Source organism: Cherax quadricarinatus, chromosome 52 (genome assembly GCF_038502225.1).
Source record: "Cherax quadricarinatus isolate ZL_2023a chromosome 52, ASM3850222v1, whole genome shotgun sequence".
Classification (NCBI taxonomy): domain Eukaryota; kingdom Metazoa; phylum Arthropoda; class Malacostraca; order Decapoda; family Parastacidae; genus Cherax; species Cherax quadricarinatus.
The window spans coordinates 7452824-7470758 of NC_091343.1; the positions used below are offsets into that span (position 1 = coordinate 7452824).

A 17935-nucleotide genomic window follows, 5' to 3' on the forward strand; every position below is an offset into this window, starting at 1 on the left:
TCAACCATCGCTACTATTGTGGGCAACAAAAAGGCAATCAAGGAAGCTGTTCTTGCCAAAGGTTCAACTGTGTTTTCGAAACAGAGATCGCAAGTGATGGAAGATGTTGAGAGACTCTTATTGGTGTGGATAAATGAAAAACAGATAGCAGGAGATCGTATCTCTCAAGTGATCATAAATGAAAAGGCTAGGAAGTTGCATCAGGATTTAATTAAAAAAATGCCTGCAACTAGTGATGATGTGAGTGAATTTAAGGCCAGCAAAGGTTGGTTTGAGAGATTTAAGAAGCGTAGTGGCATACATAGTTTGATAAGGCATGGTGAGGCTGCCAGTTCGGACCACAAAGCAGCTGAAAAATATGTGCAGGAATTCAAGGAGTACATAGAAAGTGAAGGACTGAAACCTGAACAAGTGTTTAATTGTGATGAAACAGGCCTGTTTTGGAAGAAAATGCCAAGCAGGACCTACATTACTCAGGAGGAAAAGGCACTCCCAGGACATACGCCTATGAAAGACAGGCTTACTCTGTTGATGTGTCCCAATGCTACTGGTGATTGCAAAGTGAAGCCTTTATTAGTGTATCACTCAGAAACTCCCAGAGCGTTCAGACAAAAGAATATCCTCAAGGCTAATTTGTGTGTGCTGTGGAGGGCAAACAGTAAGGCATGGGTCACTAGGGACTTTTTCTATGACTGGTTACACCATGCATTTGCCCCCAATGTGAAAGATTACCTAACTGAAAAGAAATTAGACCTTAAGTGCCTCCTGGTGTTAGACAATGCCCCTGGTCATCCTACAGACGTGGCAGAGCGACTTTATGGAGACAAGAAGTTCATTAAGGTGAAGTTTTTGCCTCCTAATACCACTCCTCTTCTGCAGCACATGGACCAGCAGGTTATTGCAAACTTCAAAAAACTGTACACAAAAGCTCTGTTTGAAAGGTGCTTTGTAGTGACCTCAGAAACTCAACTGACTCTAAGAGAGTTTTGGAGAGATCACTTTAATATCCTCAATTGTGTAAACCTTATAGGTAAGGCTTGGGAGGGAGTGACTAAGAGGACCTTGAACTCTGCTTGGAAGAAACTGTGGCCAGAATGTGTAGACAAAAGGGATTTTGAAGGATTTGAGGCTAACCCTGAGAATCCTATGCCAGTTGAGGAATCCATTGTCGCACTGGGGAAGTCCTTGGGGTTGGAGGTTAGTGGGGATGATGTGGAAGAGTTGGTGGAGGAGGACAATGAAGAACTAACCACTGATGAGCTGATAGATCAGCTTCAACAGCAAGAGGCCAGACCTGAGGAAACTGGTTTGGAGGAGGGGAGAGAGAAATTGAAGAAGTTGTCTACTACAAAGATTAAGGAAATCTGTGCAATGTGGCTGAAAGTGCAAACCTTTATGGATGAAAATCACCCTCACACAGCTATTGCAAGCCGTGCTGGTGACTATTACACTGACAATGTTGTGAAACACTTTAGGGAAGTCATAAAGGAACGAGAGGTACAGGTCACTATGGACAGATATGTTGTGCGACAGAACTCCAGTGACTCTGAAGCTGGTCCTAGTGGCATTAAAAGAAGAAGGGAAGTAACCCCAGAAAAGGACTTGACACCTCAAGTCTTAATGGAAGGGGATTCCCCTTCTAAACATTAAGACTCTCTCCTCCTCCCATCCCATCAATCATCACCAGATCTTCAATAAAGGTAAGTGTCATGTAATTGTGCATGCCTTTTTCAGTTTGTGTGTATTAAAATTAATATTTCATGTGGTAAAATTTTTTTTTTTTTCATACTTTGGGGTGTCTTGCATGGATTAATTTGATTTCCATTATTTCTTATGGGGAAAATTCATCCGCATAACGATAATTTCGCATAACAATGAGCTCTCATGCACGGATTAATATCGTTATGCGGGGGTCCACTGTATAGCACTTTGTCTGGATTTTTTTGGGTTATCCTAGGTAATTTACACTATGTATACTTGTATTTATGTGTGCCTGTGAGACAGATAGACAGAGACAGACTGAAAGAGATAGAGAGAGAGAGACAGACAGAGACAGATAGAGATAGACAGACCCTAAACTTGGGGTTAACATCACTTTCCTCTTAAAAGGGGATTGTTAATATGACATTACATCAGAGAATCCTTGGTGTTTGCCACAGTGTTTGCTGGAGTTGGCACTCAATTTAACTGGCGCTCCCACAAGGTACTAAGTAGTCCCAGATTTTTTTAATATGGTGCACACCGAGTGTTAAGACCTATTCTATGCTGACCAGGCATCTCAGGGCAATTGTGCCAAATTTGGAGGCAGGAAAATTAAAACGTATATATACGTTTGGGGCACTAGCGGTAAGAAGGTATATATACGTTTGGACGGTTGAGGGGTTAACCATGGGCTCTAAGAAAATAAGTGCAAAAGACAGTGCTGAAAAGAAGAGGATGATTTCCATGGAATTAAAGCAAATTGTATCAGTTAAGTTCAGCAATCAAACAAAACAAATTGTATCAGTTAAGTTTGGTGATTAACCCTTTCAGGGTCCGTCCCGTAGATCTACGGCTTTCCGTTCAGTGTCCAAACCGTAGATCTACGTCATGAGCTCAGCTCACTCTGATAAACTGTGAGTGGTACACTTGGGCCTAGATATGAGAGAATACATCTATGTGGTATGTGTGCACCACATAAAACAAATCCTGCAGCACACTGTGTATAATGAGAGAAAAAAACTGAAACCAAGATTTTCGATTAAAACAGCAACTTTGCAGTGTTTTTTCGTATGTTTTTTATAGTTTTATTTGCAATTTCTTGGTCTCATTTGATAGAATGGAAGACATATTACAGAAATAGAGATGATTTTGATTGGTTTTAGCACCGGAAATGGCTTGAAACTGAGCTCAAATTAGCGGAAATGTTAAATTTTTGTCGATGTTCAAGAGTAAACAAACGACCTCACACGTCAAATACACGCCAGCTGGTGGATCTAATACACATTCACAAATGTGGTGATGATATTTATAGAATTATTACAATATTGCATAACAGTAAATCTTCTATTTTTTGGTGTGAATAAAAATTCATTATGTAAATAAAAAATAAAAATGGGATTTATTTGTAAAGCCTCAAAACGTAACTAATGAACCGAGGAAATGTTAGTTTAGTGCCAGGAATGCCTACATTGTTTATTCTGGATGCTATTTTGAAATTGGAATATTTTGAACTTTGTGTTAAATTGGCCAAATTACCAATTTCCGATCACTTTATTTTGTAGTTGAAACAGTTGACTTGGCGATTTCTTATGCTCAATCGATAGAATAGAAGTAATACTAGTAAAATAGACTGGAATGATGTATTTTTTTATTATTTATTATCACACCGGCCGATTCCCACCAAGGCAGGGTGGCCCGAAAAAGAAAAACTTTCACCATCATTCACTCCATCACTGTCTTGCCAGAAGGGTGCTTTACACTACAGTTTTTAAACTGCAACATTAACACCCCTCCTTCAGAGTGCAGGCACTGTACTTCCCATCTCCAGGACTCAAGTCCGGCCTGCCGGTTTCCCTGAATCCCTTCATAAATGTTACTTTGCTCACACTCCAACAGCACGTCAAGTATTAAAAACCATTTGTCTCCATTCACTCCTATCAAACACGCTCACGCATGCCTGCTGGAAGTCCAAGCCCCTCGCACACAAAACCTCCTTTACCCCCTCCCTCCAACCCTTCCTAGGCCGACCCCTACCCCGCCTTCCTTCCACTACAGACTGATACACTCTTGAAGTCATTCTGTTTCGCTCCATTCTCTCTACATGTCCGAACCACCTCAACAACCCTTCCTCAGCCCTCTGGACAACAGTTTTGGTAATCCCGCACCTCCTCCTAACTTCCAAACTACGAATTCTCTGCATTATATTCACACCACACATTGCCCTCAGACATGACATCTCCACTGCCTCCAGCCTTCTCCTCGCTGCAACATTCATCACCCATGCTTCACACCCATATAAGAGCGTTGGTAAAACTATACTCTCATACATTCCCCTCTTTGCCTCCAAGGACAAAGTTCTTTGTCTCCACAGACTCCTAAGTGCACCACTCACTCTTTTTCCCTCATCAATTCTATGATTCACCTCATCTTTCATAGACCCATCCGCTGACACGTCCACTCCCAAATATCTGAATACGTTCACCTCCTCCATACTCTCTCCCTCCAATCTGATATTCAATCTTTCATCACCTAATCTTTTTGTTATCCTCATAACCTTACTCTTTCCTGTATTCACCTTTAATTTTCTTCTTTTGCACACCCTACCAAATTCATCCACCAATCTCTGCAACTTCTCTTCAGAATCTCCCAAGAGCACAGTGTCATCAGCAAAGAGCAGCTGTGACAACTCCCACTTTGTGTGTGATTCTTTATCTTTTAACTCCACGCCTCTTGACAAGACCCTCGCATTTACTTCTCTTACAACCCCATCTATAAATATATTAAACAACCACGGTGACATCACACATCCTTGTCTAAGGCCTACTTTTACTGGGAAAAAATTTCCCTCTTTCCTACATACTCTAACTTGAGCCTCACTATCCTCGTAAAAACTCTTCACTGCTTTCAGTAACCTACCTCCTACACCATACACTTGCAACATCTGCCACATTGCCCCCCTATCCACCCTGTCATACGCCTTTTCCAAATCCATAAATGCCACAAAGACCTCTTTAGCCTTATCTAAATACTGTTCACTTATATGTTTCACTGTAAACACCTGGTCCACACACCCCCTACCTTTCCTAAAGCCTCCTTGTTCATCTGCTATCCTATTCTCCGTCTTACTCTTAATTCTTTCAATTATAACTCTACCATACACTTTACCAGGTACACTCAAGAGACTTATCCCCCTATAATTTTTGCACTCTCTTTTATCCCCTTTGCCTTTATACAAAGGAACTATGCATGCTCTCTGCCAATCCCTAGGTACCTTACCCTCTTCCATACATTTATTAAATAATTGCACCAACCACTCCAAAACTATATCCCCACCTGCTTTTAACATTTCTATCTTTATCCCATCAATCCCGGCTGCCTTACCCCCTTTCATTTTACCTACTGCCTCACGAACTTCCCCCACACTCACAACTGGCTCTTCCTCACTCCTACAAGATGTTATTCCTCCTTGCCCTATACACGAAATCACAGCTTCCCTATCTTCATCAACATTTAACAATTCCTCAAAATATTCCTTCCATCTTCCCAATACCTCTAACTCTCCATTTAATAACTCTCCTCTCCTATTTTTAACTGACAAATCCATTTGTTCTCTAGGCTTTCTTACCTTGTTAATCTCACTCCAAAACTTTTTCTTATTTTCAACAAAATTTGTTGATAACATCTCACCCACTCTCTCATTTGCTCTCTTTTTACATTGCTTCACCACTCTCTTAACTTCTCTCTTTTTCTCCATATACTCTTCCCTTCTTGCATCACTTCTACTTTGTACAAACTTCTCATATGCTAACTTTTTCTCCCTTACTACTCTCTTTACATCATCATTCCACCAATCGCTCCTCTTCCCTCCTGCACCCACTTTCCTGTAACCACAAACTTCTGCTGAACACTCTAACACTACATTTTTAAACCTACCCCATACCTCTTCGACCCCATTGCCTATGCTCTCATTAGCCCATCTATCCTCCAATAGCTGTTTATATCTTACCCTAACTGCCTCCTCTTTTAGTTTATAAACCTTCACCTCTCTCTTCCCTGATGCTTCTATTCTCCTTGTATCCCATCTACCTTTTACTCTCAGTGTAGCTACAACTAGAAAGTGATCTGATATATCTGTGGCCCCTCTATAAACATGTACATCCTGAAGTCTACTCAACAGTCTTTTATCTACCAATACATAATCCAACAAACTACTGTCATTTCGCCCTACATCATATCGTGTATACTTATTTATCCTCTTTTTCTTAAAATATGTATTACCTATAACTAAACCCCTTTCTATACAAAGTTCAATCAAAGGGCTCCCATTATCATTTACACCTGGCACCCCAAACTTACCTACCACACCCTCTCTAAAAGTTTCTCCTACTTTAGCATTCAAGTCCCCTACCACAATTACTCTCTCACTTGGTTCAAAGGCTCCTATACATTCACTTAACATCTCCCAAAATCTCTCTCTCTCCTCTGCATTCCTCTCTTCTCCAGGTGCATACACGCTTATTATGACCCACTTCTCGCATCCAACCTTTACTTTAATCCACATAATTCTTGAATTTACACATTCATATTCTCTTTTCTCCTTCCATAACTGATCATTTAACATTACTGCTACCCCTTCCTTTGCTCTAACTCTCTCAGATACTCCAGATTTAATCCCATTTATTTCCCCCCACTGAAACTCTCCTACCCCCTTCAGCTTTGTTTCGCTTAGGGCCAGGACATCCAACTTCTTTTCATTCATAACATCAGCAATCATCTGTTTCTTGTCATCCGCACTACATCCACGCACATTTAAGCAACCCAGTTTTATAAAGTTTTTCTTCTTCTCTTTTTTAGTAATTGTATACAGGAGAAGGGGTTACTAGCCCATTGCTCCCGATGTAATTGGCCTAAAATGGAAGTCAAAGTCGGCAAAATCGCCGATTCGTAAATATCGCTGACACATCAAAATTCGCGAGAGCATAATTTCGTCAATTTTCCATCAAATTTCGTACTTTTTGTTTTATTACCTTCGCAAAAAGATTCTCTACCATTTCATAAGAAAAAATAACAAATTTTTTTTTGGAAAATTCTTGGACACTGGGGCACCACTTCAGATTCGGGCCTTGGACCCTGAAAGGGTTAAACAAAACAAAACAAAGTGTATCAGTTAAGTCCAGTGATAAAGTGTAGCATTAAGAGTGTAGCTAGTTAAGCGATTAAGTGATAGAAAAAGGACGAAACACGGACACTGGCGCCACTTCCGCCACCATCATCACCCATCATATTATGGCCGATTTTATTCATTCTAGAGTTATGCTTCTCTGTTAATTATATTGTTTATTATGCCATATTAGATGAATTGTGATAGATAAACAAGCCGTAGAGTTGAGAGAGTTATAATGAAATATCTTGTCCTGCCACTGGGAAGGATTAATGGCATTTCAATTAATTTAAATGAGGCAAACTGATTTGATATATGAGCAAATTGAGTTATGAGCTAGGTCATGGAACGGATTAAACTCGTAAGTCGAGGTTCCACTGTACTTACTACTGAAACAGAGATGATTTTGGTTGGCTCCATGATCAGAACTATCTTGAAATCATGCTCAAAGTAGTGGAAATATTCAATTTTTGACAGTTTTCCTGAGGATAGGAAAGGCCCCCACCCTGATCTGTTTTATGGATTTTTACAAGGTCTGATACTATTATTGGGATGCTGTAAACCATGACCAATCACTTCTGGTTATACTTTATTATTCAAGAAACAAGGATATCCTCAACTTTTTGAGTGATGATGAATTCAAAATGAAGAGGCTGAGGACATGATTAAACAGAAGAAACGCTGCTTTAGTACTAAGCCTGGAATGTCTACAGTGTTTATTCTGGACTCTTTGTTTTTAAACTAAAATTTTTTAATATTTTATAAAATTGACCGGATTACCTAATTCTGTGCACTTTTTAGGGTGGTTCTGAAGTTGAATGTACAGTTTCTTGTGCTCAATCAATAGTATATGGAAGGCATACTTGTGAAAAAGCTGTTTATTCTGGACCTTCATACAAGATTAACTATCAATTTTATAAAGCTGGTGAAGCTTTCATCCTTATCCCTTGTTCTTGTATCTGGTACCTTCTCTTATGATCTTAGCCAACCTCCACTTCATTTTCTTTTTCTGATCCAGTTGAACAATGGAATTGGCTGAAAAAGGACTCAAAATGGGCAAAATCACCTATGCATAAATTTTGCCCAGACCATTAACTTTGCATCTGTGTAATTCCCTAAGCTTCCATCTAATTTATTTTTGGTCATTACCCTCAGAAAAAGATTCTCTATTTCAGAAGAAAAAGGTAATTTTTTTTGTTTAAATCCCAACAGTGTTAGCATTTAGTCCTTTCACTGTTCAGACCCCCAAAATTAATATGGCTCCATGCCCACTTGAAAAAAAAAAAAAAATTCAAATGACAGAAAAACTTTTTCTGAAGGTAATAACACCAAAAGTACAAAACTGGTGGAAAACTTACTGAATTATGCAGGCACAAAGTTAGCAGTCTAGACACAATTTAAACACCGGCAATTTTGCCTACTTTGAGTCATACTGTAACTGAATTCCATTACTCCAGTTGACCAAATTCTTAGCTATTTCCATTCTTTCAAGTGAGTACAAGAAACTGCCCAGTCAAGTATTACAATTATCCCATAAAGTGCAAAGTTGGTAATTTGGCCAATTTTATACAAAATAAGAAAAATATCAAATTAAAAATATTTGGCCAGTTTTAGACAAAATGAGAAAAATATCAATTTCAAAATAGTGAAAAATAAACAATGTAGATATTCCTCACACTAAAATAACATTTCCTCTGTTCATTTACCATGTCCCCAAGTCTCTCCTATAATACATTTGCCTTCCATTTTGAATTTATATCACACAAAACTAGAAGATTTACTCTATATCCTCTTATACATCAATGCTCTTCTAAATGTATCACAACACCTGAAACCAATTTTCTTTGTTGTCGACACAACTTATGTCATCTCCCACCCAAATCTTGCCTCACTCAACACCCTAGTTAAAGAAGAGCTCCTGAAAATATCAACTTGGATAACTGCCAATAAACTTACACTTAACACTGACAAAGCCTTCTATATTCTGTTTGGTAACAGAACAGGTGTTGCACAACTTGACATTAAGATCAACAGTGCCCCTACTGCTAAGCATAATGAGGGCAAAGTCCTGGGCCTACACCTTGACAGCACCCTGAATTTCAGCACCCATATCCAACAGGAGGGGTGTTAATGTTGCAGTTTAAAAACTGTAGTGTAAAGCACCCTTCTGGCAAGACAGTGATGGAGTGAATGATGGTGAAAGTTTTTCTTTTTCGGGCCACCCTGCCTTGGTGGGAATCGGCCAGCGTGATAATAAAAATAATACATATATCCAACACAACAAAAAAGTATCCAAAACTGTTGGGATCCTCTCTAAGATACTTTACTACATAACGCAATCAGCCCTACTCACATTATACTATTCACTCATCAATCCCTACCTCACATTTGCCATTTGTGCTTGGGGATCAACAGCAATTACCCACCTAAAGCCAATAATAACTCAACAAAAAGCCACAGAAAGAATTATCACACAATCCAATGCTAGGCAACCCCCCCCCCTCCACTCTTCAAAGACCTAAACTTGCTCACTGTTCAGAACATCCACACTTACTATTCTGCAGTCTACATTTACAGAACCAAAAATTCCAATATTAGCCCTGAACTAAAACACTTTCTTGATAGTTGTGACTGGACCCTATGACATTCCCCGTGTCCGGCTAAATCTATACAAAAATTCATTGTACATAAAAGGGCCTAAAATCTGGAACTGCCTGAAATCTTTAGAACTGCTGACTCAACCACCATTTTCAAAAGCACCATTAAAAAACACCTTATCTCCCTAACACACACCACCGGTAGCTAACCGCATGAAAACTACCTTAGCTTGCACATATCCAAAACAAAATACACTTATTTGATATCTGTGACCCCCCCCCTCCCCTAATTTACACTAATGACTGACAACATAAAATTCTGAATATAGCTTTTGCTACATAATTCTTAAGCTAGTCATAAGTTTGTCTAAGACACTCCATTATAGGAGCTTTAATAGAAACTGTATCATGCCAAGATGAGACCATTCCCATTAATTGATAAACTGTTAATTTTTTAAATGTTTTGAACTACCTCACTTTTGTAAATCTAGTTAATCACTATAGCTGCCTCACTTTAATACTAGTATGGTCCATAACCTGTGTCAATACAGAGTAAGAAATAGTATTACTCTGCTCGAAATGCCTAGGCATACCTAGTCATACTAGTGGCCTTCTTTGTAATAAATAATTTATAATATGCAATATTTTATAATATGTAAACCCCACATAGCAATATCAATAGAGATATAAAGAATTTTAATTTTAATTTAATTTAAACCTGGAATGATTTGGTCATGGTTTATGGTGTCCCAATAATTCAATCAGACCTATTAAAAACCTATAAAATGAACTGGGGTGTGTGGGGGGATCCTTACCTGTCCTCAGGAAAATCAAACATTTCTGCTACTTTGAGCCCAATTTAAAGCTTTATACTTCTCTCTTGAAACCAGCCAAAATCATCTCTTTAGTAGAAAGCACCTCAAAGTAGCTATTTTAAACCAAACATATAAACAAAGTTTAATTTCTCCCATCATGCACTACATGGGGCAGGATTTTTTTTATACTATGCACATTCACTGCATAGGCCCATCCTTTCAAATCTAAGCTAAAATTTTCACAATGTATCTGAGTGAGCTGAGCTCATGACATAGAACTGTGCGAGGGACACTGGCCTCAATGATTTAGTTCTATACATTGGCCACTTAAAAGGGTTAATTTAAGGGCTTCCAACAGTGAAGGGGGATTAAAGTGACTAAACAAACAAAATTTACAAGTACAGTACAATGTACAACTTACCTATACTTTGCCCTTGGATCACGAACCCGAGGAGTCAGAGATTCCACTGTCTCAATGTTGTGAGCAAAAACATCCAAGCCTGAGTTGGCAATTGTTGTTATACAAGCTTTATCACCTCTGAAGTCTGGCACAAGACACTCCACCAAGATTGAAGAGGTCCTGCAATTTATTTATTAATGTTAGAGAAAATGAATTCACCATGTGAAATCCCACTGAAGGATTGGTGAGGGTCATATGACCCAAGATACAAACAAAAATATTGGGGTACTGGTAGTTCACAATTCTTTAAATAAATATGTTATACAAAGAATTCTTCAACACCTGTCCAACCTTTGGACAAAGACCTACTTACACTAGTGGATGGTCCCACTGTGATCCCCCCACCTCCTGCTTCAAATCACCTGACTACAGTATATAAGTTACCTCTCTGACCCTATGCTGTACTTCCTACAAGAGTGATGGACTGAACACATCGATTCCAGGCTGAGGGACTGATTACCTCAAACTCCTCCTCTCCATAAACCTTCCTGCTTTGTGTTGGATTGATGAAGCCACTGTGTGGCAAAACACTTCTTCAATAAAGATTCCCAAATGTTGCAAAAGTGTCTCAATTCTTAAGAACATAAGAACGGAGGAGCACTGCAGAAGGCCTATTGGCCCATACAAGGCAGGACCTTATCAAAACCACCCCTACCCTAAACCACCCAAGAATTTACTCCCATACCCAGGACACCAATCAAACCCAGTCCCTCCCACTCATATACTTGTCCAATCTCTTTTTAACCCTTTCAGGGTCCGTCCCATAGATCTATGGCTTCACGTTGAGTGTTCAAACCGTAGATCTATGCCAAAATTCTAGCGCCATCAAATTTAGCGCGAAAACGCTCATAGGCCTACATGTGAGAGAACGGGTCTGCATGGTGGGTGTGCGCCATAAACAAAAAATCTAGGCGCCCGCATAGCATTGTGGGAACGCCGGCTCAGTTACCCTTGTTCACCATGCCTCGTCGCAAGTCAGCTCTCACTCCCCGGAAAATTGGGACTCTCCTCTTCCTATCTGATAGTTCTGACACTGATGGAAGTGGGAATGAAGACGAATTCTACGGCTTTGATCAGTTAGTGACCGAAAAGAATGACCAGGATATCGATAATAGTGCAGAAAACCCTGGCGATCCTCAACCTTCTACCTCTGGTGTGGGCACTCGTGACTCACGGTCGGTTGTTCCTCAATGCAAGAGAAAACTAATATTTTCGCATGGCCAGGCCTCTGACTTCAGTAATGATGATGATAGTGACGTGGATTGTGATTTTATTGTGCTCGACGATCATTCGAGTAGTGATAGTGAGGAATCATATTCACCAGTGAAGCGTCGGTATGTTCGCCGCCGCATGCGCTCGGGTAGTGTACCCTATGCTGTGCCCAGGGGATGGAGTACATCCCGGAGTACATCCCATGGCCCTACACCAGTTTTAGGTAGTGATAGTGAGGATGATGTGGCTACACTTGGCATGGATAGACCACAGGCATCAGTGGATGGTGTTAGTGGTGATGGTAGTGGCACCGCCATGCGTGACTCACCAGCCCACGCTGGGACCCACACTGCTGACTCGTCAGTTCAAGGACAAAGCGGAGCATCAGCCACCAGCCCACCATAACCACAACCACCCGCACAACCAGCCTATGATGTCCAGTATCCACCAGCAAACCGTATGTGGGATTGGCAGCAAAATCCCAATTTTGTTCCCAAGCCTCACCACTTTGATGACTCTCAAAGTGGAATTCTACCTACTTGTCCCCTTGGAACCACGGCCAATGAACTGGAATTCTTTGAATTATTCTTTGACCAGCCATTGATGGAAACTATTATCAGGGAAAGTAATAAGTATTTTGAGTACACCATGGCAAATACGATCTTATCACCACAGTCAAGACTACACAGGTGGAAAGAGACGACTGTTGCAGAAATGTATTTGCTTTTTGCAACAATAATGCTTATGCCTCATGTGTATAAGCATAATATAAAAGCATACTGGTCCACAGATCGGCTAATTTCTACCCCGGTCTTCAGTGAAATCATACCAGTGAACAGGTTTATCTTACTCTTACGAATGTTGCACTTCTCTGACAAAACCAGGCCTGACAGAAGTGACAGGTTATACAAGATTAGAAATGTTTTCATGTATCTCAAACAAAAGTTCAGCATATACTTTTATCCATTCAAGAATCTTGTAATTGACGAGTCTTTGATTTTGTTCAAAGGCAGACTGTCATTCAAGCAGTATATACCGAGCAAGGGGAAACGCTTTGGTATAAAACTGTTTGTACTCTGTGATTGTGACAGTGGCCTGGTGTTGGATATTGTTGTATACACGGGTAGTAAAACATTGAAAGATACGAAGATGTTATTGGGTATCTCAGGTGACGTAGTGAGAAACATGATGGCACCTTATCTTGGTAAGGGGCATACATTATATACCGATAACTGGTACACAAGCCCATTACTCAGTGATTTCATGCATGTGAACAAGACAGATGTGTGTGGCACAGTGCGTTCTAATCGTAAACATATGCCCAGGCTCAACGCAGGTGCTCGTGGTGATGACGTGCAGGTGTTTACTGCCAGTGACATCATGGCATTACGGTGGCATGACAAACGAGATGTCACATTGTTGACAACCATTCACCGTAATGAAATGCAAGACAGTGGCAAAGTTGATCGAGTGACTAATGAACGTATTCGAAAACCAGTGACAGTGATTGATTATACACAAAACATGCGCTTGGTTGACAAATGTGACGTGCAGATTGGTTTTGTTGACTGTGTTCGTAAGAGTTACAAGTGGTACATGAAACTTTTCTTCCATCTCATGGACATTTCAATGCTCAATGCATATAATATGTACCAAATAAAGACTGGCAACAGACCACCGTATGGTGAATTTTGTTTGTCTGTTGTCAGACAACTCATAATGAAGTACCAGGTAAGAACACCTGCTATACAACAAGGTCCTCGAATTACAGTGGACCCCCACATAACGATGGCATCACATAGCGATTTTTCCGCATACCGCTTACTTTTATCGCAAAATTTTTGCCGCGCATACCGATTAAAAACCCGCTCACCGATTTTCGTCCGAGACGCGTCCAATGTGCCCTCAGCCAGCCTCACATGTGCCGCCCGTCCCATTGTTTACCAGCCAGCCTCCGCGGTAACATCCAAGCATACACTCGGAATATTTCCTGTTATTACAGTGTTTTCGGTGCTGTTTCTGGAAAATAAGTGACCATGGGCCCCAAGAAAGCTTCTAGTGCCAACCCTGTGGTAAAAAGGGTGAGAATTAGTATGGAAATTAAGAAAGATTTTGAAGGGTTTGGGGCTAACCCTGAGAAGCCTATGCCAGTTGTGGAATCCATTGTGCCTACTTCAAAGATTAAGGAAATGTGTGCACAGTGGGTTGAACTGCAAACCTTTATGGATGAAAATCACCCTGACACAGCTGTTGCAAGCCGTGCTGGTGACTATTTCAATGACAATGTTGTGGCCCATTTTAGACAAATCGTAAAGGAACGGGAGGTACAGAGCTCTATGGACAGATTTGTTGTGCGACAGAGGTCCAGTGACTCTCAAGCTGGTCCTAGTGGCATTAAAAGAAGAAGGGAAGTAACCCCGGAAAAGGACTTGCTACCTCAAGTCCTAATGGAAGGGGATTCCCCTTCTAAACAGTAAGAAGATAATGCTCTCCCCTCCTCCCATCCCATCAATCATCACCAGATCTTCAATAAAAGTAAGTGTCATGTAAGTGTGCATGCCTTTTTCAGTTTGTGTGTATTAAAATTAATATTTCATGTGGTAAAAAAATTTTTTTTTCATACTTTTGGGTGTCTTGCACGGATTAATTTTATTTCCATTATTTCTTATGGGGAAAATTCATTCACATAACGATTATTTCGCATAACAATTACCCCTCTTGCACGGATTAAAATCGTTAACCGGGGGTCCACTGTACTCAGGATATACCCAAGCGTTTGAGGAGGGAAGGTGATCATTTCATAATACAACTTCCTTCAACTCAGAAGAAATTTGCTCAGAAGAGATGCATCGTCTGTGCACAAACAAAACGACGGCAACAAAGATGCAAAGACACTCGGTTTATGTGTGAGGAATGTAAGGTGCCTCTGTGCATGGTGCCTTGTTTCAAGGAGTTCCACAAGCTCTAGCAGTTCTAAAACCATGTCCAGTGATTGTAAATATGTAAATATATGATAGAACATTAGTATTATACAAGATTTGTACATGTTTATTGTAATAAACAACAGTGGTAAACAATAATATGATAACTTTAGTGCGGTTATTGTGTTCAATACAGTGAGTTTATATATATACATTATATACAGTATTGGTCTCTCAGGCCCCAAATGTTAGTAGGAATAGAAAAAAAATGGAAAAGAAAAGAAAAAAATGGAAAAACCGCAAAATAATGTAATGCGTGTATGTGGAATTCGTCGATGTTGCCGCCACCACATCATTTTTGACAAACTTCTTGGCACTGTATCTCGGTAAGTACTGATCAGAATTTTTTTTTGTCTTATTACCTTCACAAAAATATGCTCTTTAATTCTGTAAGAAAAAATCATTTTTTTTTTTTTTCAAAATTTCTTGGACACTGGAGCACCACTTCAGAATTTGGCCTTGGACCCTGAAGGGGTTAAAGCAACCCAAGGTCCTAGCCTTGATCACTCTACTCAGAAGACCATTCCACACATCCACAACTCTGTTTGAAAACCAGTACTTACCTATGTCCTTTCTAAATCTAATTTTTTTTTTTCAACAAGCCGGTCGTCTCCCACCGAGGCAGGGTGACCCAAAAAAGAAAGAAAATCCCCAAAAAGAAAATACTTTCATCATCATTCAACACTTTCACCACACTCACACATTATCACTGCTTTTGCAGAGGTGCTCAGAATACAACAGTTTAGAAGCATATACATATAAAGATACACAACATATCCCTCCAAACTGCCAATATCCCAAACCCCTCCTTTAAAGTGCAGGCATTGTACTTCCCATTTCCATGTATCTAACTTAAATCCATTATTCCTGGTTCTTACCTGGCTCGACACCCTCAGTACTTTATTAATATCACCTTTGTTTATCCCCATCATCCACTTATACACCTCGATGATATCTCCCCTCATTCTACGTCTCTCTAGAGAGTGGAGATTCAAGGCTCTAAGACTATCTTCATATGGGAGATTCCTTATCTGATACCTGGTGAAGATACTCGTCCAATTTCCTCTCGAAGACTTTTACACTTGCCCCAGCAGTGTTTCTGATATCCACAGACCCATTTTCTTTTGCTGCAGTGTAACGATCCTACCCAAATAAAAATATGCAAATGTTTAATTTTCAATAAAATAAATTTTCCAATGAAAAAACAGTAAAATAAGAATAATGTATAAAAAAATTAAAAGTGAACATAGAAAAAGAGCAAAGTGATGAGGTTAACAAAATACCTAGGCAATGATAGGAGTGAATATCAGATTGTAGGGAGGGAGCACAGAAGTGGGAGTATGTATTTAGACATTTGGGAGTGGACAACATCAGCAGATGGGTCTATGGAAGATGAGGTGAACCACAGAATAGATGAAAAGATGGGTGGTGTACTAAAGACAATGTGGAAAGAAAGAAGTTTATCTGTAGAGGCACAAAAGGGAATGTATATAGGAATGATGCATTCTTTTTATAGTTCCTTGATAATGTGAGAAGTCACAAAAGTGCTTGAAATTTCACTATTCTTTCACAGTAATTGTTTTGCATATTCTGATATCACTTGTTTACTGTGATCTTATTGCAAGAATAGTTGTATCAACACTTTTTTACAGTATATGAGTGTGAGGCATGGATTTTGAATGTTGCAGTGAAAAGAAGGCTAGAAGCATTAGCAATGTCATATCTGAGGAGAGGTTGTTAAAGTCATTTTGATATATGTACAATAGAGAGGATGGACATGGATAGGTTGACAGAGAGGGGTATAAATCCAGGGTGAAAGGTAGAAAGCATAGGAGTCTCATCCCAGGAGGGGGGTACAAGAGCTTTGAGTTTTAGGGGCTTGAGCATCCAGAAGGCGATCCAGTTGATTTAAGTGAATAGAGACAAGTTTTTAACGGAGTGTGAGCACGGTAACTTTTATGAAGGGATTCAGGGAAACTGGTTAGATGGACTTGAGTTCTAGAGGTGGGTAGTACTTGCATTCTGAAGGAGGGGTGGGGACTGTGTAGTCGGAGGGATAACCTGATTATGATGTTAGCACACTTTTGGAAAGACAGTGATTGAGTGAATGTTGGTGAATGTGTTTTCTTCCTTTGGTCACCCTGCCTTGGTGAGACAGCTATTGAGAAATGAACATTCTGAAGAGGCTGATGCAACACATAAGCCAATAATGTTCCCCATTACTTACTGTTTTTTCAGCTCCATCACTGTTTCTGCGAAGTGAGATGAGCCTCCATCTGGAATATCTGTGTAGACAAAATTAAATACGGCAAGTCAAACTCAATCAATGGTAAATATTTACACTGCATGTTTTGTATATCCTAGGTAGTAGGTTGGTAGACAGCAACCGCCCAGGGAGGTACAGTGGTCCCTCAATAATCGTCCGGCCTGAAAGTCGTCCATTTCAGAAATACTAGTCCTGTTATTTCGTCTAAACATTGCCTCGCAAATGGTCCGTTAACTCACTAATAGTCCTTCGTCTGGGACGCGTACTCATGCTCTGAGCTGCCTGGGCCTTCCATTCACAGCCAGTGTGCCATTGTTTACCAGTGAGCGACGGTCCCCTCACTCGCTCCTACAAAATATTTCATAATATTCCACTGATTTTAATGCTTGCACCAGTGTGCCATTGTTTACCAGTGAGCGACGGTCCCCTCACTCGCTCCTACGAAATATTTCATAATATTCCACTGATTTTAATGCTTGCAAGTGCTAAATAAGTTACCATGGCTCCGAAGAAAGCTCCTAGTGCCAAGCCTTTGGTAAAGGTGAGAAATACGATTGAATTTAAGAAAAACATCATTGAACAATATGAAAGTGGCGTACGTGTGAACGAACTGGCCAGGATGTATAACAAATCCCGTACAACCATATCTTCCATCATAGCCAAGAAAAAGGAAATCAAGGATGCTGTTGTTGCAAAGGGGGTAAATCTTCTTTTAACAAACAGGCCGTATCCCACCTAGGTG

At 40.1% G+C, this 17935-nt stretch overlaps 1 protein-coding gene across 1 annotated transcript in view; it reads right to left on the reverse strand.

Annotated features, from left to right (window-relative positions):
* The window catches only part of Las (lipoyl synthase, mitochondrial), a 133319-nt gene that overhangs the window by 35163 nt on the left and 80221 nt on the right, over positions 1 to 17935 (reverse strand). The window contains exons 6-7 of the mRNA XM_070096033.1: positions 17155 to 17212; positions 10696 to 10854 (exon numbers count right to left, since the gene is read on the reverse strand). Of these exons, the coding sequence (XP_069952134.1) occupies positions 10696 to 10854; positions 17155 to 17212 (217 nt within the window). The remainder of the gene's footprint in view (positions 1 to 10695; positions 10855 to 17154; positions 17213 to 17935) is intronic.